Here is a 25,515-nt window from a genome sequence, read left to right as displayed (position 1 = left end):
CTTAGAATACAGATGAATTTGGAAAAGAAAGAGAAGGAGGATTGCAAGGGAAGGGAAAGGAGTTGTAAGTGATAGGTCAGGCTGATAGCTTCATCACACAGGTAAGAAGCAAGTACCAGAGTAAGTAGGAACAAACGTGAGGTCAGAAATAAGGACTAGGATACAGGAAAAAAAAAGGTTTGAGGTAAATGGTAGCTCAGGCATAAAGGGGTCAAAGGTGAGGTAGGCAAGGAGCAGTTTCAAAGGAGAGATGGGTAAGTCCTGGTAGCTCAGGCATAAAGGGGTCAAAGGTGAGGTAGGCAAGGAGCAGTTTCAAAGGAGAGATGGGTAAGTCAGAGGAGGGAGAGTGGAAACAGGATTCACTAATGTCATGGAGAGAATTGCAGGTTATGATCAGGGCCAGGAAACATCCTTAAGGATACAGGCCAAGTAGACCTTGATATTTTATTAGGAAAAATAAGTCAGGAGACAAAAATTAGCAGCCACAAAAGCCTACCATGATAAAATACAGAAAATGGAAGCTAAACTGATGGGCTGGAATAATCTCCGACACCAAGCTCCTTTCACTGTGTGTCCTGGAACTCCTTTTAAGAGTCCCATTGTAAGCCCTGACCTAATGTGATACTTTGGTTTCCTCTTCTCCCATGTAATAGAGATGGAGAAAGAGGGAGGCATTCCTTGGCTTCCATAAATAACCCAATAAGTTACATATATGATTTCATACTCGATGCCTACTAGTACCTTTTTAGACATGTCTGCCAGAGCTTTTATACTGGTGTGTTTGATAAATTACAGCTTCACTGCCTTTTCCTGTCTGCTCACTGCTGATCTGACACCTCATGGATTGCTTTTCCACAGGCTCTACAAGAGGAGATTAACGTTTCTGGTAGTAAAATAAAAGTGAGTTACTTGAGCAGTCGCACAGCTGGCTACAAATCAGTCCTGCGGATCAGCATGACCCACCCCACCATCCCCTTCAACCTCATGAAAGTCCACCTCATGGTGGCCGTCGAGGGACGCCTCTTCAGAAAGTGGTTTGCAGCAGCTCCAGACCTGTCCTATTATTTCATCTGGGATAAGACAGACGTTTACAGCCAGAAGGTGTATGGGCTCTCAGAAGCCTTCGGTAAGTGACCCCAGGGTTTGTGTCTCTTTTTAAAAGCAGCTAAGTGGCAAGGCACAGACCTGTAGTAGATCAGAATGGTCTGACTGCAAACACATGAAATAGTCCCTGCTGATTTGCTGCTACTTCCTTGGGGAGGGTTTGGCCCAGCTGTCCAAACAGCACACATTCCCCAATAGATAAGTCACAGAATCACTGAATGCTTTGGGTTGAAAGGGACAGCCATGGGCAGGGATGCCACCCATTAGATCAGGTTGCCCAGGGCACCATCCAACTTGGCCTTGAACACTTTCAAGGACAGGGTATGAATACTTATCTGTTCTCTGGCTCGTGGCCCAGCACATACATCCTGAGCTGCTACCATCAAATTCATACAGAGGGAATGAACTGGGACTACAGACATTTGGCTGCCTCTCACATATAGCCAAAAACTGTCAGCACTGCTTTGAACGGAATTCCAAGAACCGAGCCCTGATTGCAACTCCTCCTTTTGCCTGACCTTCAGGATTGCTCTAATCTTATTTTCCCCTTTGTTACCCGCTCAAGAATGCCATCCCAAACTGGCTGTTTAGTGAGCAGAGATAATGCAGTTCTGTAGTGATTGCTTCCCATCTCATCAACACCAAGTGAACATTCAGTTACAGGTCCTCAACAGAGTCTAGACTAGACCTTCCAGGCTGCCAGGAAATGGTGTTAGCAAAATGGGAGACATCCCAGATCAGCAAATACAGCTCCTGTTGACAAAAGGATGGTTACTGATGCCTCATAGCTCAACTGAAGATAAGTTCCTTTAGAAGAGCTGTAAGATACCTGTTTTTCCAGTGGAGTCACTCAGGCTCAGCTGCCTTGAGCAGACTGGATGATACAAGCTGCTGAGCCTTACCCATCTTGGAGTCCACTCTGAGAAATGTGTCCCCGTAGCATATCCTGAAAGACTATGCTTACATGCTCTTTAAGATGCTAGGTCAGCAGTGGGTCCTGGAGTGCTTCATGAAGCAGCTCTGCAGCCCCAGAGCACTCAAGCAGGTCTCAGGACATCAGCAGTCATGCTTTCAATGATTCGCATTTCTAGAACAGTGGAAAATATTGAGCCTTCATAGCCTTACTTATGTCTTCCTCTGATACAGTCTGATTCTGCAAAAGGCTATGTTTGATGGGGAATCCTGAGTTCTCTCGGTGCTCAGCACTTTTCAAAGAGGCTAGGAAATTTGTAAGATCAGATCTTTATTTCTTTCTAGTAAAAAAAAAAAAAGATCTATGTAATTGCTTTTCATTTGTGTGGAACTTGCAGTTCTGCTCTACTTCAGCTATAAAGATTAAAGAAAAGCAGACCAATGAAACTGGTCCTGCTTCTTCTGAGAAAATCATAAAGGAGTCATTATTCTGTCAAAAACATGATTTTCCTTCTACTGACATAATTTTACTCAAGCAACTCCGGCACGTTCAGTGGAGTTTCTCCTGAACGGCTCTGATTAGGCATCCCAGCAAGCAAAGTTTTGACATTAACAGTGACCACAAGTCACCCTGGTCTGAGACTGTTGCCTCTGAGGGACTTGCTGCCCCATGCATCAATTGTGCAAGTCCTTACTTTCCAAGAAAGATCATGATTTTTAGCAAGTTCCTGACATGCAGTCTTTGACCAGTGAAAGTAGGTAGAAGTAAAATTCTCCCATGTGGGAGTCCAGCAGTGGTTTACACACTTCAATCAAAGAATATCCTGAGTTGGAAGGGACCCCCAGGGATCATCAAGTCCCAATCCTAATATCCATTGTTTTAAAATATGTCTTTAAAACAGTGCCTTTTAAATTTTTAGCACATTTGCCCAACATCTACAACTGCATTGGCCTTTTTAAATGCAGAATGGACTTTTTAAAGATAAAAAATATTAGGACTGTGCATTATCATGATGACATGTTTTCAATTAAATTAGCAGTCACCTGTAGAAATGCTCCTACCCCTGCTCAGTTGAGACTCTGTGTGTCCTGGCACTGCATTTCTGAGTTGCTCATCTGGGGGGGCCTTTTCTTTCTCTCTTGTTCACAGTTTCGGTAGGTTATGAGTATGAATCCTGTCCAGACTTGATTCTGTGGGAGAAGAGGACAGCTGTGCTCCAGGGTTATGAAATTGATGCTTCCAAACTTGGAGGATGGTCCTTGGACAAACACCATGCCCTCAACATACAAAGTGGTAGGTTGTTGGTGACACATAACAGGAATAATGCAGCATTACAAGACCTGGTTTCTTTTTTTCACTAAGAATACAAGAAAAGGAATTAAAAGAAACCTGACCAACACATGTGCTCTCTCATGTGTTTTACTAACAAATTATTTCTAGTAATCTACATTTAGAAGTGACTTGGTATAAAAAATGTAAAAGAGGGTGGCCATCATGAAGTAGTTGAATGTTGGACTGTCTAACTTTTTGATGTTGCAAAAGAAGGGTATTAAGAAAGACAATATTCCTAAAATAACAAAGGGAAGCCTATTCAGATTGGACCTGTCACTGAGCATTAATCCACCCAGACACATCCTCCAGTGTGCTAGTGTACTTGCAAAATGAGAGGCTTCATGAGTCATAAGGGAGAATGGAAAGTTCCAGAGTCCTTGAAGACTGCTGAGGACTGCAGCAGGGAGGCCTAAAAGCTGATCAGAACATATTCAAAGGCGGAAGCACTGTGTCCTTCTGGATAATAGCAGTGGTATGGGAGCAAACATCTAATTCAGCCCGCATCACTGCTGAGAGCACTGCACTTAGAGGGAACATAAGCAGAGCTCTTCTAAAACTTTGCAGATGAAACAGGCCTATAGAGAATGTCCCATGGTCTTCCTGTCCCTTATCTCTCCATGAGCTATGTAATTTCTTTTTTTTTGCCTGGTAGACAGCAAATTACAGGGCAAGGAGGCACAGAAAGGACAGGTAAAAGTTCATGAGATGCTGAAAAGTGTATTTCATTCAAAGGTAAAGACGATCGTGTTCTCCCTACACATTTTTCTTCTTCAGGAAATTTAATGGGTCTAAAAAAAATACTTAATTCAGATAAGGGGCTCCTCATTTCAAACTATCACGAAACAATACTATGAAAGATGATAAAGTCCTTGCTACTTGACAAATTCTCCAGTTGGCATCCAGCACTGTCAGTTTGTGCTGCTTTTGGTCTCAGTTTCCCTGTCTCTCTTTAAACTCCTTATTACTGTTTTCTCTCTCTAGGCATCTTGCACAAAGGAAATGGGGAAAACCAGTTCATTTCCCAGCAGCCGCCTGTAATTGGAAGCATTATGGGCAACGGCCGCAGACGTAGCATTTCTTGTCCAAGCTGCAATGGTCTGGCAGATGGCAACAAACTCCTGGCTCCCGTTGCCCTAACATGTGGGTCTGATGGAAGCCTTTATGTTGGAGATTTCAACTACATCCGAAGGATCTTTCCCTCTGGCAATGTCACCAACATACTGGAGCTGAGGTACACTGTGCTGAATGTGGCTGTTAGAATTATGCTCTTAAGTTCTGCGAAAATGCTATGTACCCAAGAGAAAAATGAGCAAAACTCTTGGAAAAAAAAAGCAAACAACACAGCAAAACAAAGGAAAAGCTGTCCAGATTTGCCTCTTCTGCAACTCTGCTGACTTTGATTTACACCAGAGAAACACAGACCTAGCAAGTTCTTACAGAACTGAATCACACGCCAAAAGTATTGACACATTTCTGTGCTGCTAAATCAAGCTGTGCTGATCTCTGCCTTTTCCTGTAGTCAGAAACCAGTGGGAATTCTGGAAGTTAACAAGCAGCCTCTGAGATAATCTAAACTTAGGACACAGCACTGATGATCATATGTAGAGTTTAGTCAAGACTGATAATCATTCATAATTGAGACAAGATGATCACTCTAGGCAGTCACAGACTGGGATTTTCTAGTTGGTTTTGAGGTGACAAATGTATCAACCCCCTTCAGTTCCCAACTGAACAGCAGTGTCAGGCTGAACATATAGATGGAGCATCTGAAAGTGAAGAGCTTCCTTTTAACCCCAAATAACAAAGCAAAAAAATATGTTAGAAGAAATAGAGAGGAATGGGGAGGAACATTCATTAAAAACAAGGAAGCAGAGGGAAAAGTATGGATTTGTTACACATTCTGAGAAAATGAAATAAATTGTGACTGAACCACATTTCAAATTGACCTCACTGGAGATATTTTTCTTATCCAGAATTTCCACAATAAATACAATTATCCACTTCAACTCAATGGGACCTGCTTCTGGGCTCTGTGTGGCCAGACAAGATACAGTTACTGTCAAGTTTTCAATCTGCTAATAATGACTTCACTGCAGGAAAGTCAGGTAGAGCTAAAGGAGTCTTTCTGATTGAATCTTCTCTGTGACAGACCTGAACTCAGGTCCTGAGAAGTCACTATGAAGTTAGCATGGTAGGAATGTTCAGCATTCCCATTTACCTCTCAAGATCTGGTCTGAAAATGCGAATCTTCTGCAAAGTAAGACCCTCCCTCCTCTACTCAGATTTAATATCTCTACTGAGGACAAACATAAGACTTTATTTCTGCAAGGACTGCAGCAAAATTCACGCAAGACCCCATTAATCCCTCCTTTACAAATATGCCATAATTATTAAACCTTGCTGAAGGTCTTTATTTGGCACACAGAACCATCATTGTAGATCATGTTGTATGGAAAAAAAAAAGCCCAGCCAGCCACCACACGGCTGGAGCTTACAGAAAACTACCTTGGTACACACACCTCAGAGGACTGGGGTACCTTTTGAGCAAACAAGCAGGAACCTTATTCTTGCTATTCTGTTTCCTGATACATGAGACCATAATATCTCTCATGTTTGTAAGGTGGGAAGCTGGAATAAACCTTCAGACCTGGTCCTCGTTAAAGAATGTAATATTATTCCAGTGCCAGAAAATTATTTTAATGACCAAAGGTGAGATTTCCAGAAGAGTCTAGGTAAACCCAGATCCCATTGCAACTGAGTGGGATTAATGTTTCAGTCCCAGAAGTACAATTTTAAACCCCAATCCCTGTTTCATTGTCAGTGGAAATACCAGACCCATCAGAGGTTTTGCAGAGTATTTTCTCATTGGAAAAGAGAAAATTGGAAGCCTTGACAGAGTGGCCTTGCTGGCTGTTGTGTAGAGCCACAGAGTTAAATTTACTCCAGAGTTAAATCTGCTGGAACGATTGCTGCTTCATCTGTGCAAACACTTAGGTTACTGGATCTAATAAACATTTCTTCACTCTGGTGTGCTATAAAGTAAGTGGGTTCAGATGTCGGCTGGCTAAAAGCTGTGGAGAAAAGCCATTGCATTTGGACTAAATGGAGTTTGCTTGTGTCTTCTCAGATCAGCATCTCCTTTGAGATTAACATCCTCACTATTTGGCTCTGGGGTTTGTTTGGGAGGGTGGGTTTTGAGTGTAGTGTTCTGGAAAGCAAATACACTGTGGGTTGTAGATAGCTGCAGCTGGGTATGTAACTTAGATGTATGAAAAATGTCCAGCTCAGCATAATTTCAGTCCTCTGGGCAGGAGTTCACGAGGTTATGGCAATGAACTGCCACCCATAACTGTGCAACTCTTAAGTTACCTTTGTAAATGACAAGGTGTTTCTTTCACTGAGAGTGAAAAAAACTGTAAAGATATCTGCATCTACATCTGTTTAGTTCAGTGCTGCACTCAATGATAAAATCTGCCTGGTCCTATCTCTTACGTAAGTGAATAACTCCAAGCAGGTGAGATCACACTTCCTTTGTGATATGCAGCAGTACAGAAGTGAGCTCACTGCCAAGTAATATCCAATATAAAATACATCAGTGTCATTCCAGCTAAGTCTTTATTTATTATTGCATTGTATGATACAGTTACTGTCAAGTTTTCAATCTGCTAATAATGCATCGAACCAAGCTGCTAACACCTCATTCTTTCTTCTATTCCCTGCTTTCCTGTCTTCTGTCAGAAATAAAGATTTCAGACATAGGTAAGCCAACCAGTGGAGAATTCTTATGCTGCTCCCTGTCTTGTTGCATGTTGTTACACAGTGAGCCACAAGTGCCATTTCCAGATGATTCAATAGCAAATGAAGCTGGCATGATTAAAACTGGCATAGGCAATCAGTCATCAGAACTGGGAGCCATTAATCACAATGCTGAGCTGTGCAGGCTTCTGCATGAGCTGTTATAGCTGGAGACAGGGGAAGTACAGGCAGGAGAAGCAGGGTAACAAGAGGAGGAGGGGGGAAGGAAAAACGGGTGGGAATTAACCAAGAAAGTACAATGGGAACAGCATCAGGATACAGGTCACTGGAATAGCTAGGATGCAAAAATAATTCTCATACAGTGAAAACTCTTCCTTTTGAGTTTGGGGCGTTTCATGGGCATAATGAAGATCCATATGTCCCCCAGCACCACCCACTGGGGGAAGTAAGTTTTTGTAACTTTTTCAGTCTGAGCTCTTCATAGAGAGCTTTGGCACGTGAAAGTCTGTCAGACTCAGATAGGAGGTAGTGCAACTCAGAACCTTAGCCAGGAAATGCAATAAAAAAGAGTAATGACAAGAAAACAAGATGAAAAAAAAAGACTCCTAAATTGGAACTTTGTCACTAAGAATATTTGTCACTTGGGTTCACTGGAGTTTCAGTGGGTTTGATCCAATCAGTTTCATTCTGGAAGATGTCAACTTCCTGTCACTGCCTGTGTTTACAACAACTTCTCTGACTCTGACAGGTTTCCCATCTTTCTCCCTGGTTGCTTTTCTAAATTAGAAGCTTAGACTGTGGAGTTGGGATTTTTTTGCGTGTGTGTGTTTAGTTTTCTTTTGTATTTGGGATTGGGGATTTTTCTTGCTACATGCTTTTCATGTACTGCTTCTTTGACTTCATAGAGGCTATGCAAAACCAGAAATGTTCCTTTTATCTGCATGCCTGGAAATGAAATGGAGTAAAAACTAGGTTTTTGTCTTATTGCCAGAAGAATAATGAAGGGCTGAGCTTCACAGCAAAATGGACTGGCCCAAAGCATCTATTAGCAGGGCTGGGAGGTTGGTACTCAAGACCTTTTCACTGACTGTCTTTATCAGGTTGAGTTCCAGCCCCCAGCTCCTCTTTCACATCATTTGAAGGCAATAGAAAAACTCATTTCTCTTTGGAACAGCCAGGTTATATCCTTAATGCCCAAGAAGTACACAGCCACTAAAGTGCACCTACTTTGTCTGTGAAGGGCAGCATCTGAATACCTGTTTTGAGAAGAGGTTTTATATATGAAAGCAGTAACTCAGGGAAGAAATATGGATGGTCACAAATGCTGTAGATGCCATCAGAGCCTTACAAATTTGGTAGGGCTTCAGCATTTAGGCAGTTCCTAAAAACTGAGAGATTAAGTGAAAGAAATCCAAGACACGCCTGCTCCAATGCAGGCCAAAGGGGAATCAGGGAGGGAGGAGGTGAGGAGATCCGGATCAAATACTCCCATCTGTTACTACATTAAGGGAGTTACCTATCTGATTTAGTGTCTATTCTATGTCATTTGCCATAATATGTCTTGTTAGGAAACCTCTTCATTCCTGAGCCACAGGGAAATGAGTGGGTGTAGTCTCAGCTAAAGCTCAAGTGCTCTGAACTGGAAGGTCCTAAACTTAACACCGATGAAGGTCAACAGTGCAAAGGGTGAGATCCACAGGACTGAGTCTTAGTGTTTTGGAAAAGCTGAAATTCATATGCAAAAGCTTCCTCAGTGCAGGGGAAAGGGAAAGCCAAAAAGCATCACTAAATAATGATACCTGCTCTGCAGGAACGTGGAGGGCAGTGAGGCATTTCTGTCTTGAAAATATGCAAAAAGTGGCCACACTTAAATTTATTCTTCCTTTCTTGTTTCCATTCATACCTTAGAGACACAAATCTACAATTAGTGGCAAAGAGAGAGATCCCAGAAAACTGCCCTAGGATCAGATCAAAAGTGTTTTGCGGTTGCTGGCTTGGCTTATGGCACTGTTATAAAGTTTTATTATCCAGTGTGTGACACTAGAAGAGCTTTGGGCATCACACACAAACTGCAAACACTAAAAGACCAAGTGTAAATTCAGCTCACTGCGCTGTGTGGCCTCCTTATTAATCTACTGAATGTCACCCAGGGAAAAAAGACCAGTACCTCACACAAGCTACAATAAAATCCTCTGGTTTTGAGCTGCAGGGTGCTTAGCATGGAGCCATGGAAACAACCCCACTGAACAAAAGCCAGTTGGCTGCAGGAATTTGGTAGTTCTTTAGTCACCAGCAAATGCATGTGGCCAGCAACGCTCACAGGGGAAGTGGGTAGCTGGCACAGAAAATGTTAGAGTTGGTTTCATGTCTTTAAAGAGGGACATCAGATTTAAAGAAGCCCCAGGGGTTTATTCAGACCAGTGGTTTATGGGTAAATAATTTTGGTGTGTGACTGCTCTTGTCTGTTGACCACAGTGGGAACCAGAGCTGTACTGTTACCAATAATAAAAGTTGTCCTTGGAGAAGGTGGTAGATGCTCTTGTATTTGAGAAACTAAGATGCAGTTCATCTTGTAAAATAAATGTTGAAAATAGTTAGGCAAGTCTTACCCAAAAAGATTATATTTCTTTCCACTGCCTGTAAAGAGAGTTAAGGCAGCCAGCTCTGATACCATCTGATACTAGGCATCCACCTTGTAACCATCTGAAGCTTGGTGATATGAATACCCTGGCATTTGAGAGAAGCCAATGAAAAGGTGCAGTTTGCTGTGCTGACGTACTGTAAGGAACTGGTTGAAACCAGGAACCCTGTCCCTTTTCTCACTGGCTTTCCACTCTGGAGCAGGAGGTTCCTTCCTCAGACTCCTCCAAAACATGGGCTCTGGGCCCAAACAGATAATATCAGCCTTTGCTCAGAGCCTGTGCATCTATCATAGTACAGCTGAAGGAATCCATAAGTGTCACATCTCTGCATGTTCACCCAACTTTTTGTCCCTTTCCTTCCCCATGTGTCTGTATAAGGAATCATGTAAAGCACAAGCACTTTAAAATGGAGTTTGAGTTCCTTGGTGTACCTGCAGAGTTCCCCAAATGGTACTGGCACCATCCTCTCCAGACAATGAGAATATAAATGTAAGGGGGCAAGACAGATGTGTGGGAGAGTCTATATGCAACCCCGAACAACAGGGATCACTGTGGACTTGGAAGCTTTCCCTATAATTTGCCAGCACATCACTGTATCACAAGCATTCAGGAAAGCAATATCACCTCCATTTCACTTTGGCCTGCAGAACTTCTGCCTATGAAACTGTCCTCATTCCCAGTGACTACACCATCGTGCCCACAAATACCCACCAAAGTGTCTGTTCTTGGCTGGGGACCAGCCCACCCCATCCCTGAAACTTCAGATTGTTGCTTCCGGGGCTTAAAATATCAATACAATGCTCAGGCTTTCTTCTAAAAAAAGTGTAATAGCTAAAGGAACACTCTGAATGGGATATCAGCTCTTCCCCCACAGTCCTTTTCTAGTAGTAGTGTCAATATGAGGGATAAATATTCTAAGACTACAAATACTGTAACTGATTATGTTTGCTGAATAGTAAAAAGTCCTGTCTTTTGTTTTGGGCCCTTGTCTAGCTGAGCAATGAGAGAGGATGAAAGTCTTCTCTGCTTCACCCCAGGCAGATTTATTTCAGTTGTTGTTCAGTTCAATCCAGTTTACCACTTAGATTTGCCTATTGATTGTGGCTTTAAATAAAAAACAAAGGCCCAGTGTTCCTGGCTGCAGTGCTCATGCATTATCACAGATGAAGGGAAGCAGTCTGGGAGTTTTTACATGACTAACATGTTTATTTAACATCTCTCATCCTGAAAGATCTGAAAGTGATAAAGAAAAGATTCAGTGTGTAACACTGTGCAATTCGTGCAAGGGCAGACACCTTCCCCATATAGCATTGAAAACTGTTGGCAGAGGCTAGTGGAGTAAATTCCAGCTTGACTATTGTCAACAGTTTGTTTTAGTGTCTATTTAGCACAGGAGCTGGGAATAGGAAAGAGTTTTAAGATCTTTCTTTTTTTGCAGAAGGTTATAATCAATAATAAAATGCACCAGAGTGAGGCTGTGAAATCCAAAATAAATCCCAATGACAGTGGTGGGAGAGAGGAGCAGGAACTTCCATTTCTGCCCACATTTTTCTTCTTCTTTGAGGAAGTCAAAATTCGCCTTTGCCCATCTGCTGATAGCCTAGTGTAAGACTCAGGGAAAGGTTTCTGTGCTTGACAGGCAAAGATGCTAAAGGATTACAGTGTGCCATCAAAACTGTCCTCCTCTTGTCCACCTGTCATGCAAAATACAGATTATGAACAGCTCAAAAGCTGACTTTCAGCTGGGCTTTGTTAGGACAGTCAGCAGAAAATGTAAGGCCCTCATCAAAATGGATGATGGATTCCCACAGGGAACTTCTTCCACCGGGGTTGAAGCCACTTGCTTAGTGTGAGTGACATGCAGGTAAATGAAATAATACCCTCCCAGCCTGCTGTCATTGGGAAGGAATACAGATGGTGACTGAACTGTCAGGCTGGAGCTGTCTCGAAGGTCAGAGCATTTTATTTAGCAAGAATCAGTGTCATTTGCGGAGATGAAATCTGTTCAGACTTTGGTAAGATAAATCACAAGGGTTATTCAAGAATAAATCAGAAAGGTGCTTTGCCCTCTCCCCCCATAAAGTATTAAGTAATTTGAATGAAGATCTAACTTACTGCTTTTTTAAGCCGAGCATAATTCACTAGTTTTTACATGTCTGAAGAATGGTTTATTTTCCTAACATGAAGGTTGAAAGACAAAAGAATTTTCTTATTATGAGGAGGAATAGAGTCAACTATGATTGACACTCAAGTCTCTAACTATCTTCTCCTGGAACAGTTCCACTAAGTGCAAAATAGTGAACTATGGTCTAGATTTTTTTTATGAATTCTTGGGACTTGATGAGTTTGGACAGCTTGGAAGTGTTCTGGAGAATAGTAGTGTGGTGGGGGGAAACAGTTTTCCCCCCTGAAGTTATAAAATGGTAAAACCCCAGGGGGTGGTGACCCTTGAAGTTTTGAGGCTCTCAAATCATGACAAGTAGACACTTTCATACTTGTTCTAATTGTTACTTAGCCTTTCTTTAAAAGGAAGGAGACTTATGCAGCAGGAGTTACAAGTCTAATCCATTGTTTTCAGGCTTAGAAGAGATACAGTTCAGTACACACTAGTAGTAAACACTTAATAAAGGAAGTTAATAGCTTAAGTATCCATATTAAACTATAGGTAAAATTCTTACAAGACAGTTTTTTAAGTTATGTCTAAACTTATCTGGTTGTTTTTTTCTGGCCAGTCCCATTGGATGCTTTCCATAAAGTGGATTCTAGTCTATTAATTTCTTCAGTCTTGAGCTCATTTAGTGTTGCAGTTGTGGAGCTAAAAACATTATCATTCTGTCTGCTCACGCTGTTTCCTCAGCCACCCTTTTTTTATGTCCATGGAAGCAGTGAGTGAACGGGGTTTAACAGGGGACCAATGTTAGGGTTCCTCAGCCTAATCCCAGTTCATGCATTACTTGGGGAAAAATGTGCCACTCAGGGAATTATTTTGTTTCTCTCATCATTGAGGGCCATCTGAATTCAATGGTAGGATTCCCTTAATCTTTGCCAGGGCAGTACAGCACTTCAGAATCTTTTCTGGAGTCAGCAAGAGCACCAAATGAGCCTTGATGAAGTGATCTTGCAGGATGTATCTTCAGGTGCTTTATACAGGGAGAGTGCTTTTAGGGTTTGCATTAGGATCTTTGTTGGGAGGGCAGATTTTTTTTTAATTATTATTTGTTCTATTTCCCTAGTGTTCATTTCCCTTCACTTTCTGGCACTGCACTAACACCGGTTTCAGGACTATAGCTATAACAAGTAAATTAAGCAAACAGTCACTGGGACTCAACCTTTGGTAGTTCCTGGCATGATTTTGGCTCAGGTCAGAGACCCCTTTCCTTTGGTTGCTTCCCTCCATGCCAGAGAGCACTCCCGACACAGCGATCAGGATCCTGTGCTTTAACACACCCTGTTCTAACATTATCCGATACAGCACTCCTTCACTTTCCCAGTGTTTCTCTGCCCTGTGTGTTTTCACTCTCTAAAGTGCTTGCATTGCCTGTTGTCTCAAGGAAACAAATAATCCAAAAAATTAATAATGTCATACCCTTGTTTTTCAGCCACAGCCCAGCTCATAAGTATTACTTGACCACAGATCCAATCACCGGCTCCATCTACCTCTCCGACACCAACAGCCGACGTATCTATAAAATCAAGTCAACCACATCAGTGAAAGACATTGTGAAGAATTCAGAGGTTTTGGCTGGAACTGGGGATCAGTGCCTCCCATTCGATGACACCCGCTGCGGAGATGGAGGCAAAGGCACTGATGCCACCCTTACAAATCCCAGGGGTGAGACTGCTTCTTCTTCACAGGCTTTTTTGAAGGGATCTTCTTGAAAGCAGGTTGTTTAGTCACACTGGAGACTGCTCTCCTTTCCAGTCCAGAAAATACTCTCAGATTTTGCAAGCCTTCCCCACAAACACATCCTAAGGGCTTGCTTCTGGAAATAATTATGTCTCACCCTCAGCCAGTCCTGTCTTGGTTCTTCATATTGATGTGGCTGGGAGGAGTGCCAAACCAGAGGGGTGTAGTGATGGGCACATGCCCATAGGGCAATAGATAAATCCATCCATCTCTTTTATAGCCATTTAGCTACTACTCCTCCTTACCAACAGCGCTTGGTCCATCCCAACCTGGACTGGATTCACTAACATCCAGTTCACTGAGGCTTTCTTGGCATTAAAAAAAAAAGTTTTATAACCATTGACATAGATATATATATAAAATGGCAGCAAAACCAACATACAGCTCAGAGATATGTAAACTGAGGTTTAGACATTTATGTTATATGTCATGGCATCCAGCTTAAATCCTATAGGGGTGGATACTAATTTTGATATGGTAATGGTCCAATTCAGCGTAACTTCACCTGGTTCAAACATACTGAAATGAGATAAAAGCACAGTCAAATCTGAATAAAAGCATTACACAGCCTTCATGACTGTGAAATAAATTGTTCAAAACAAGTTTAGCCAAACATATGCACTCCTGTGTGTAGCCAAGACTTCAGTCTGGCAGTCTCAAGGTAACAAGCTCTGCAGATGGAGGATGTCGCTCCTCCCAGCTGTCCACAACTCCTTGGAAAAAAAAACACTCAGGAGGTATAGAGATGAGGTGGAAGGTACTGTTGTTGCACACACTTTCAACAGTGTTTATGTAGAGGGATGAGAAGGATGCCCATGCAGGAATGTTGTTCGAGATATGGCATTTTTGCCTGTTATATGTCTTCTTTTGCCCAGCTGTTAAGAGTGTGAGGAGTTATTTATAGGTTCTTGGCTTTGACATCAGTGTGCTGCAGATTTTCTTTTCCATTGCGTCAGGGGGTGGTAGTCCCCTCCTTCCTCGCCACAGCAATGTCCAAGCTTATCCCAACCTCTTGGTAAAGCAATCTGCCAGGAAAACCTGGGGATCATTTAACAAATGTCCATGCCCAAAGCAGGGGGTTTGGACTAGATGGCTTTTAATGACTCTTCAAACCCAAACCATTCTATGATTCTATGGTAAGTTATTTCATTAAGAGCAGACAAGATGAAGTCAGCTGAGTTGTTGTTTCTTTTCTTGGAGACAGGCAAAGACAGTTGGAGTTGTTCAGTCTGGAGAAGAGAAGGCTCTGGGGAGACCTTAGAGACCCTTCCAGTGCCTAAAGGGGCTCCAAGAGAGCTAGAGAGGGATTTTTGATAAGGGCATGGAGTGATAGGGCAAGGGGGAATAGCTGCAAACTGAAGGGCATGTTTATATCATATATAAAGAAGTAATTCTTTACTGTGAGGGTGGTAAAGCACTGGCACAGGTTGCTCAGAGGAGCTGTGGATGCCCCATCCCTGGAAGTTGTTCAAGGCCAGGATGGGGCTTTGAGCAACCTGGCCTAGTAGAAAGGTGTCCCTGCCCATGGCAGGGGTTGGGAACTAGATGATCTTTAAGGTGCCCTCCAACCCAAACCATTCAATGATTCCATATTTCTTAGGAAGTTATTTCTCATGACATAGAGATGACATTGTTGTTACTGAATCCAAGAAACCCAAACTGATTTAGTGACCTTTTGTGTCAGGTCTAGTTGTGATTTTTTTAATTTTTTTTGTTACATGTTGGCTGTCTGTTTCCTGGCAGGATGCAGAAAAATATACCTTGGGAAACCTGTTTTCTTTGCCAAAAAGCATCAAAAGCCAAACTTCTACCCTTGTAATGTTCAAAGAGCCTGCCATGGTTTCCAAGCACTCCAGAATCCCATGAGTTGACCATTATATTGGGCTACAGTATTGCCAGAAGCACAGGTATAGAAAGGGAACAACTACTTGTGGTCAGGTGGCAGTATGGAAATGGTCTCACTGAAATGAGAAGGCTGAGTGAAAAGAAAAAAAAAGTGACTTTGGCAGAGAGATTCAGGCAGTCCAGCAGATGAGTCATGAGATCAGGGAATCCAGAAATCTGTAATCCAGCTTGCTGCACCATTTTGAAGTTCAACCAGTGCCAAAAAAAAATAACCCACAACTTTTGTTGGACTTCTTTTCTCTCTTGTACAAGATAAGAAGAATATTATTAATTTCCCTCCGTGGGTGGATATTGCAAGGTTTAGATGACTTATGTTTCTGCTTTGCTATAGCAAACAGAGTTCAAAGCTTTCAGCACTGGAATCCTTCTTGTTGGCAATCAAAGCGCTCAGGAGGCTCTTCTCCCACCTCAATCTTATAACAGCAAGATTCTCAAGTAGTTCATGCATTCATTCTTCACAGCTTCAAAATTCCACAAAACAGAAGTAAATGAAGGGTAAAAGAGGAAATTACGCAAAACAGAATGACAACGAGAAAATAATAATCCAGAAAGCCCACACTGCCATTGGAAAGTTCCTAAACAGTGTTCCCTGATCTGATTCTAACCTGAGTTTGCAAAGTTTGCTGAGGCAATCGCTGTGACAGACGTGACTCACTCCCCATTCACCTCAATAAACAATGAGCAGTGTAAACTCGTGCTGACAGTGTAACGTCACCATTGTGTATAGTTTCACGGTGTTCATCCTAGCAGGAAAAACTAGAAATGCTCTTCCTTCATATGATCATATTTCATAATAGTTCAAAATAAAAATGATTTATTGTAAAAGTAACCAGTGCTCTCAGGTGACCCTCTGCTTCCCTGTCTTGTCAGGCAAATAAACACTCATAAGAAAATGGTCAGAGGAAATTTGGAAATAATTCTGTAGCTGTGGGAGATATCAGGTGGCCAGGGAAGGACTTAGAAAGTTCAGTTCTTCAAGAATTCTCAAGCTCTTCATAAGACTCTACTTTTTAAGGCTAGAGCTGTCTTTTTTCTGTGAACACAATTGCTTCATGCAAAGTAGGATTTCTCTATTTTAAGGACAACTTTTCACTTTTTCAAAAATTATAAGGAATCAGTCTTGCCTTTCATGATGTTTTAATTAGCTGATATTTGCAGCTTGCTGGAAAAGACTGAGGGAATACCCTCCTGCCAGATGAAAAACTGCAATTCATGAGAATCAGTCATGAGTTGTCAACATATACTTTTGAATGTACTTTTAGCCTCTTGGACCAGCCAAACCTCTGGTCTAAGCAGATTTTTGGCTCTCTTGTCAATGGAAAGAAACTAGTACCCTGAAGGTGGTTTGTTCTATGCCAGTGCATGTATTCAAGGTGGTATGAACCACATTCTGGGAATACAGGCCTCCTCCTGGATCTAATAGCCTGAAGAATGAGGTCTCCACTGCAGCAAACATTGTTCAGAATGGTTCTCTACTTTCTGAGCAGCAACCTTTGCCCCATAGTTTTGATCATTTCTTCCAGTTCTCACCTCAACTCCCCTGAGTTCAGAGTGGATAATTTCTTAGAATCATTAAATGGTTTGGGCTGGAAGGAACCTTCGAAGATTATCTAGTTCCAACCCCCCTGACATGGGCAGGAACACCTTCTAATAGGTCAGCTTGCTCAAAACTCTGTCCAACATGGCCTTGAACACTTTCAGGGATGGGGCAGCCACAGCTTCTCTGGGCAAGCTGTTCCAGTGCCTCACCACCATGACAGGGAAAAATTTCTTCCTAATCTATAATTTAAATCCACCCTGGTTTAGTTCAAAACCATTATTCCTTATCCTGTCAATACATTTCTTTGAAGTACCTTCTGGATAGAGGTTCTTGTCTCACTTGACTGAAGGAGAGAGAACTCCCTTTAGATGATCAGCTTAGAAAAGACATTACGAGAGATAAAACCCTCCAAGAATTTCACACTTCACCTACCTTTGGCTTCTCTATTAAAGGTAGGCTACACAAACATAGGACAGGTAGATCCATGGATGAAATAGGGGTGGCAGTGGTTTGGTCAGGGTATTTATCACAGCTATTAGGAACCAGTCTGATATTTCCAATTCATTTGCCACAGTGCACAGCAAAGCTTTTGGATGTTAATGAATTTCAATATATCCTTGCAAATTAAAGTGTTACCACTTCCTAATTATAATCTGCTAATAATGATCCTCTTCTACAAGCAATCTAAAGAAAAATTAAAACTTCAGCTTGTCAAAGCATTTCTTTTCATCTGAGCACTCACCAGTGGTTCTTCTCAGGAAAATGTTGTGCCAGAGAAATTACCATGGAGCCTGCAATTAAGAGAAATTGCAGTGACAAGACTGACAAAATAGGAAGAAGGCTTCAGAAGGGATGTGGGGAAGGAGAGGGCATCTCATTCATTTAGCACCATAACACCAATGCAAAATGAAGTAATTAATTTGGGGACAGATTGCTTCCTTCACTGTGTCCTGCTGAATGTGTAAACAAAATCTCAGTTGTTTGCTAAGTGTTCAAGAGTTTGACAGAATTAAATGAAGAAACTCAACCCTCCAGGATCTGTTAACATTTTCATTATCAGATAATAATAGAAGGACCATTTCAGGGAAGACCAGAGGCTGAGGGAAGAAAATATCTTGTCTCTTACTGTGGCCAAAAAGTCACACAGGGAAATGTGTGAATGGTCTCACATGAGTGGTCAGTGATAGAGGGGTCTTTCTCTGCTGTCACTCCAGATGCTAGTCATCAACATCTAGGGGACTTTCTGAAGAGATTGCACTTGGACCTATGCCTAGATGCCACCATAAATTGGCTTAGGAACCTCCCTAAACACCTAATTTTGTTCTTCCAGGCACCCTGTGCTAATAATTTCCACAATTTCATCAACGAGGTCATGAAAAAGGGTGGTTCTTTTGAGGTCAGATCACTGTTAACTATTCTTCTCCCTGTGCCTTTCCTAATCTTTGCCTATAGTTCCCTCCTTGACCAGTGCAGAGCACAAAACTGATCTTTGCAGAAAACTTTTTGTGGGAATTCCTGTGAGCTCTTTTTCAGATTGTCATTGCATATGGGTAGTTAGGCTTTCCCCTTCCCCTGTGAATTCCTCTGTACTTATTGACATTGATTTTCATCTACCATTTTATGACTCAGTCATTCAGCACCCAGTCAGACAAGAAAGCTTTAAATTTAGATTTCTTTAAGCACCCTTTTTTTATTTAAAAGGGGTTTTTTCCCCTTCTGTTTTTCCTAACTAGAGCTAGATGCACAATGTAATCACTTCTAGCAGTTTGTATTCTAGGACAAACTCACCATGTACCAGTAGCTATTTGAAGCATAACATTGTGCTGTCACCTCTTCACGCTACAAGGTCCTGACATTTCAAGTAAATGTCATCATGTCACAACTTTCTATCATCACAACTCACTGGTGTGATGCAAATGGGGCTACAAGCCCTTGTTTCCTAAGAGATCTCTGTTTATCCAAGAGGAGCCAGCATGATTTCGTAATGTATGTACTTCATATCTCAGAACCTAAAGTTCTGCAATGCTACCTGGGTAGTGGCAGCAGATGTTTCCTCTCAGAAGCTGTGAGGTTGAGCTTTGAGCTATACGCTGAAAATCTTTAATTCCCTTGTGTTCCTATGGAAACATGAGAGGGGCCTTCTGCCAAAGCATGCCAAGGCCTTTGGCTTAACGAGTGTAACATGTGTATTACCCATTTCTGTGCCCATTTGCAGGAGCCAGCTCTCAGCACTGGAATTGTGCCATTATCAGAAAGGAAACACAGAAAGGTCCAATCTAACCTCTACAATCTGCTGCAAAGAAACCATGAGATGCTTCTCTTCCTCTTCACAGAAGTCATCCATCCAAAGACTTGTCTGTGGGAGAGCAGGGCTCCTCTCTGTAATTAATTTTGATTCCAAGACAAATCAGCTTAAGTTAGGAAGGAATTGGAGTAGATGCCATGTGAGGAGCATGTGCAAATAGGAATTTGGGGCTTTGGCAAACTGGAAACTCTGCTTCCCTGGAGAACATCTCAGGAAATGTGAGGCAATTGAGATTGCTTAGCCTCCATGAAAGAGGGATAAACAGAGAAGTGCTCTGTGATAAGAATACATATACATGCCATTGCCCTGGAGCAGGGTGATAAGTGGTAACTTTGCTATCCCACTTTAACTTACTAAGGTGTGTAAGCTCTTTGTCTAAGCTGGAATGCAAAATGAGGTTGTGCTCTATCAAGTGATCAGAGCTGGCTCAAGAACCAAAGTGTATCCAAGTTATTATTGCTATAACTGGGTAATCAGATCAGCCATCAAACCCTGGCATTGCACACACTGAGCGACTGTCAGCATACACTGCTGATAAGTCCAATCCAATACATATGGAACTAGGTAAGAGAGAAAATTCTGCCTCATTTAAAATCACATTATCCAGCCTGCCACCCTTCACTGGCTTTTGGCTTGTCACACAAACTAATCGACAGACACCCTAAAAAATACTTCTTGTGAACCAAGGAATGGGTAAGAGACTCTCGTGTTTGATAAAAGCCAGTTAAGATCAACTAAACCCTCTATCATACCTCTTCCGAAAAAGCACATCTACCATATTGCTTAAAGAGCTCAGTTGTGTTCCTAGTTGTCAAGCAAGTACCAGCAAACATGAAAGAACTTGCCCTTACGCTGGCAAAATAATTAGAGGAGCAGTAATCTTCAACAACAGATGCCAGCAACAGGTGACATGTGCCAGTATCCTGGATGACTCATTGGACAGGGCACCAGCCAGGGCACAGTGCTGACACATCTCATGGTAGGTGAAGACAGCTTCCAGAAAGCCATGGATGCCAGTGAGATATTGATGCTTGTACCGTCAGATCCCTCTGCAAGCACTTGACAAAGTGCTAAGATACAACTGATGTATTTTTATTGTATAGTGAGAACAAGTGGGCACCACTACTGTGACTTCTCCCATAACACTTATCAAATCACAGAATGGTTGGGTTGGAAGGGACTGTACAGATCATCTAGTTCCAATCCCCCTGACATGGGCAGGAACACCTTCCAGGTTGCTCAGAGCCCCGTCCAACCTGTGCTTGAATACTTCCAGGGATGGGGCAGCCACAATTTCTTTGGGAAACCTTTACCAGGGCCTCACCACTCTCAGTAAATTTTTATGTGCAGCTGTTACCTTCTGCTCCTCTTTGAGACTCTTGTTTCATGGTCCTGCAAAGATCAGTCCTATCTTGGCATGAGTTAAACATAGGTATTAGAGTGTAAGACTAGAAGCAATCTTTTAGGTCATTCAGTCCTGTCATCCATTATCTCAGCAATCCTGCTATATAATCCCCTCTAAAATTAATGAACTTTATCTTGAAAGCAGCAAGTAATTTTTTTCCTCACTGCCCTAGATGCTATTCTGAAACCACACTGCTCTGATGTTCAACTATCCAATCCAGGTCAAAATGATGCCCTTCAAACAGGTAGATGTTACAAAGAAGTAACAAAATGCTGGGTTTACCTCCTGGCAATAACAAACGTCTCCCCTTCAGCTTAATTGACTTTGAATTAACAGGTTGCAACCATGTCTGAATCCCTTCCTTTTCCTCAGCGCAATGGAGAAGTTTGTTCTGTCTCTCAAGCAATCACTTAGGTCTGAGGTTTTCCTTCCAGGCCAGATTATCTTCTGTGGCTTTCCATATAACCAAATATGATATGTTTTTCCACGTATTACCTATCCCCATTGCTTCCAGCCCATGCAATAGTTACAGCACTGGCTGAAGGCCATGCTTTTAATTGCCAAAGCAATCAGAGGATTAGTCCCTGCTCTATGAAAATCTAGAATTTTTGATCTGTAAACTGCTGCATCTGTACTTCATAGCAGAGCTCACAGTGCATGGAGACTGAGGGTAAATGTTTCAAACAAGGGGATCTGGCTGTAAAACAGCATTTTGGAGAAACACAAGATCTGATCACTCCTCAAACATTCTAAAAGCTTTCTATCTGAAACAGATTTTCCATCATTTCTGTCGCCATGATAACAGCCAAAAAAACAGTCTAGTGAGGATTCAGCTCACTAATTTAATCTGCCTACAAAATAAATGTTTCCTTTGGAGATATTTGCTGTAGTCTCCTTTTATAGTCAATGGGGAGGAAAAGGTATTTCTAGCAGGATTCACATAATCTCCTGGGGATATGTGCTTTAGGGAGATATGAATTGCACTCTCAAAGTAGATTTTTCTCTCCACTGATTGGAAAAGCTCCAAATACTTGCTTAGATGCACAGTGCAGATGTCTGTTTTTGCCAAGTGATTGTTACCCTGAGAGTGAAAGAAACCAAGCAGGAAGATCCTAATATTTGTGTATTCCAAATAGAATTCTCCCTTGCATAGAAAAGGATGTTACAGGCTTCTACATTAATTTTCTGTTCCTTTACAGTCTTTTAGTCTCTTTAAGACACTCAAACATTATGCTGAGTGGCATTCTGCCACTGTAGGGTAGGTGAGATGGATGACTCTATTAGTATCTATGGAGTTATTTTAATTTATACTAGCATAAAGAAGAGGTGAACAAAGCCTTTAACTTCTTATTACTGCCTTAGTCATGAACTTTCTCTGTGACCTTGCGAGAATTGCTTTATCTGTTACTTTTGTGATATGTAAAATTAGGATGATCACACTCACAGACTGGTATGAGATCTAATTAGTAAGTGTAAAGCACTATGAAATCCTCCGATGGAAGATGCAGAGGGTAGCTAACCCAGAATAAAGAGGAGTAAAGGAGGTTGTGCTACGATAACAAATACATGAGAAATGATGCTTAGGGGGAGGTGAAATGGCACATATCTGCAGGTGAGGAAATGAGAATCAGCAGCCTGTAACTGCTGTCAGCAGACCTCAAATCCACTGACAGGAATGTCTACAGAGGAGGTCTGGACAATGAATGAATCACTAGCAGAGTTCAAAAGAGGTGAAACACTGTAGATTAGTAGGGTTATCTTAGGGAAAATCCTTCCTCATTTATCCATCTGGAATTTGATTGACCTGATGGATATTTCACAGCCTTTGTCATCATCAGTTCTGAAAGATTCACCAGTGTAATGTTTTTATGTGCATGGCTTAGCATTCATACCATAAGCAATAAAACCAGGTTTCTGAAAATGCAAGACATACAGTTATTAGAAAAGCTTTTCCTTTCAGCAGTTCACTGAATACCATGCCCTTTTCCAGAAGCAAGCAGGGATTTCTGAATTGCCTCACATGCCATTTGGAAGTGCCTTCTATGGAATGGTGCCAATTCAAAGCTCTTGATAACCAGGACTCCCACATGCCCAACTCTCATCTCATCCCTTTTAATAAAATAAATTGCTCCCAAGCAAACCAGCAGTTTCTTTCATGAGCATCAAACCACACACCATCTTCTACTCATCTCATGTCAGGTTACCATCACTTTCTGACTGTCTTGCTTTGTTCCTCCCCAGGCATCACCGTGGACAAGTTTGGGCTGATTTACTTTGTAGATGGCACTATGATCAGGCGGATTGATCAGAATGGAATCATCTCAACTGTGTTGGGTTCCAATGACTTGACGTCTGCTCGGCCTCTCAGTTGTGACTCTGTTATGGACATTTCTCAGGTAAGACAGTGTTTTGGTTGTGTTTCTATAGAATAGAAGCTTATGCCTTTACCCTGTCTGCACAGCTGTGTGCCTCCCTAGGTCAAAGAGTTAAGGGCTCAAGAATTCCATTTCTACATATTTTATGATATAAAAATGACTGAATCAAAAAGATCCTTTAGAGATGCAGGAAACTCCTGACGGACCTAATTCATAGATTTCTGGTAAGTGAGATTTTAAAAGATGTCCCAAGCACAGAAGACACTTCTTTCAGAGCTCCCAATCAGTGGGAAGACAGAGATTCCTAGAAAGATAGGATTTTTTTAGGCTCATTTATCAAGAAATGAGTTGCTTTAAACTAAAAAGACCCAGCAGCAGTACCCATTTCAGTAGGACTATTTGCCATGCTCTGGCATCTTAGCTAACCACAGGTTTTTTTTCTTTTTTTCTCATCCTAATTTGGCCCAGCATAATTTTAGATCTGAATCAAATTAACATCTAGGAAATACTGATTGGAGGCCTTGATGCCAAAATTAGCAACAGCAGGAAAACAAGAATCTTGAATTGCATCAGATTGCAAATTGGTTGCAGCTACCAGCATCCTGGGCTTTTAAGTCCTGCTGCTTAAAGGTGGGGAGAAAAAAAAAAAAGAGAGAAAAAGAAATCTCAGTGTGATGATTGCTTTACTTCTGGATGGAGCAGAAGAGAAGTCTGTTCCAGCCCAGCACTCGATTTTGTGGGGCCTTGGCCAACTTGTCAAATTGTGCCAGTTCAGGGGCAGTGTCCTTTGAAACCTTTGTGCCACTTGTTGTTTGCCTGGCTGCAGGAATGTTGTCCTCTCCTATGAAAATATAGATCATAGCTGGTGGGCTAAGAACTGTTATTCAGCCACAATAGATGTCAATGGGGTTTCCTTTTTGTAACTACCTAGATAATTTCTGTGCTCCCATACGGAATCTGTTTGTCTTGTTTTTCCCTCTAATTTGAAAAATCATTCTTGCTTCTTTGCAACTGGTTCCCACTGTCTGCAATTTATGAACAAGATGAAATTATGAGTTTAAAAGCTGTTGTGCCTTCTATAGAAGCAAATTTGGATGGTTAAATGCCACACTGTAGTATGTTTTTCATCTTACGAGCATCGTTTCTTCTTTATGTGAATGTCAGGGGCAGTTACCACAAGACCATTGTGGAATCAGGCTTTAAAAATTATTTAATTTCAGGCTGCATAGCTTCTGTGTATACAAATGTCATGTTTAAACACTTCTGAGATGAACATGTGTCAGCTGAAGACTCTTTTTTTCCCTTCAGAAAATCAAGGAGCTATTTTTAGATTAACCTGTAGTGGGATGGGCAGATTACCTACCACTCCTGTTCTGGAGAAACACACTGAAGACAAGTTTAATTAAAAAATAAAAACGAGGTTGGGAAGCAGCTTTTCATCATTTACAGTGGCTAGAAGGGTCTTTTCTGTCAGGTCTCTGAGGCTCCCTGGGACATGAGGACATGAAATATTTAGCTGCCACTGTTGACAAGGAATGGTTTTTAAGAAATTGGAAATTCCCTTGTCAGTTCAGAATAAACTCAGCTCTTGATGCTAACTCAGAACTGCAGAGCTTAAAGACCACTGGAAGGGATGGAGGCATGAATTATTAAAGAGAAAACCACAGGCTATAATGTTTTACTACAAGAAGGGTTAAAATAGGCCAGGAGCTGAGAAAAAGGAAGGAGATTTTGCAAACAGAGAACCAGAGTAGACAGAGTTCTGCACACTGTTTAGCCATGAAAATAAGCTTCACGTATCCAGGCAATAGAAGGGACAATGAACTAAATACCTTGCATCTGATCTCTTAAAAAAAATGTTGAAAAGGGATTTAAACATGAAGAGAAGCATCAAAAGTAAAGCACGACTGTAGCAGAAGTGTTCAACTACAGGCTTTAAAAAATAGGAATTTCCTGTGTTCTTCCAGATCTTACCTGGTCTCTTGTTCATGGTCTTAAATAAAATCACAGTGAGAGATGGTTTGCTGGACTGCAACCTGCTGACATCTACTCCTCCTCCTTCCAATAAGGTTACAAAATACTCCCCTAAATATAGTCACATCAGATAAATGAGAAGAAGCAGCAACTGAGATGGATGGTGGGAGAAGAAGGTTCAAAACAAAGAAACAGTCCTGGAACTGGTTGGTTCCCATCAGCACAACATTGACCTTTTTTTTCCTTATATAAACCTAAAGTAAAATAAAATAATCAAAAAAATGCATAACACAGAATTCTTTATTAAAAAAAATTACCCTAAATTCTGTTGGTAAACATTTCTTAGGTTTGGCAACT

The 25,515-nt window shown here is 41.6% G+C and overlaps 1 protein-coding gene across 1 annotated transcript in view; it reads left to right on the top strand.

Annotated features, from left to right (window-relative positions):
- Positions 1-25,515, top strand: part of TENM4 (teneurin transmembrane protein 4) — a 349,236-nt gene that overhangs the window by 280,494 nt on the left and 43,227 nt on the right. Inside the window, exons 17-22 of the mRNA XM_018071344.2 lie at positions 859-1,126; positions 3,167-3,310; positions 4,331-4,580; positions 7,088-7,108; positions 13,347-13,579; positions 23,051-23,205. Of these exons, the coding sequence (XP_017926833.1) occupies positions 859-1,126; positions 3,167-3,310; positions 4,331-4,580; positions 7,088-7,108; positions 13,347-13,579; positions 23,051-23,205 (1,071 nt within the window). The remainder of the gene's footprint in view (positions 1-858; positions 1,127-3,166; positions 3,311-4,330; positions 4,581-7,087; positions 7,109-13,346; positions 13,580-23,050; positions 23,206-25,515) is intronic.

Source organism: Manacus vitellinus, unplaced genomic scaffold (genome assembly GCF_001715985.3).
Source record: "Manacus vitellinus isolate BGI_N305 unplaced genomic scaffold, ASM171598v3 scaffold_2_pilon, whole genome shotgun sequence".
Lineage (NCBI taxonomy): Eukaryota > Metazoa > Chordata > Aves > Passeriformes > Pipridae > Manacus > Manacus vitellinus.
This window is presented reverse-complemented; position numbering and strand designations above follow the sequence as displayed.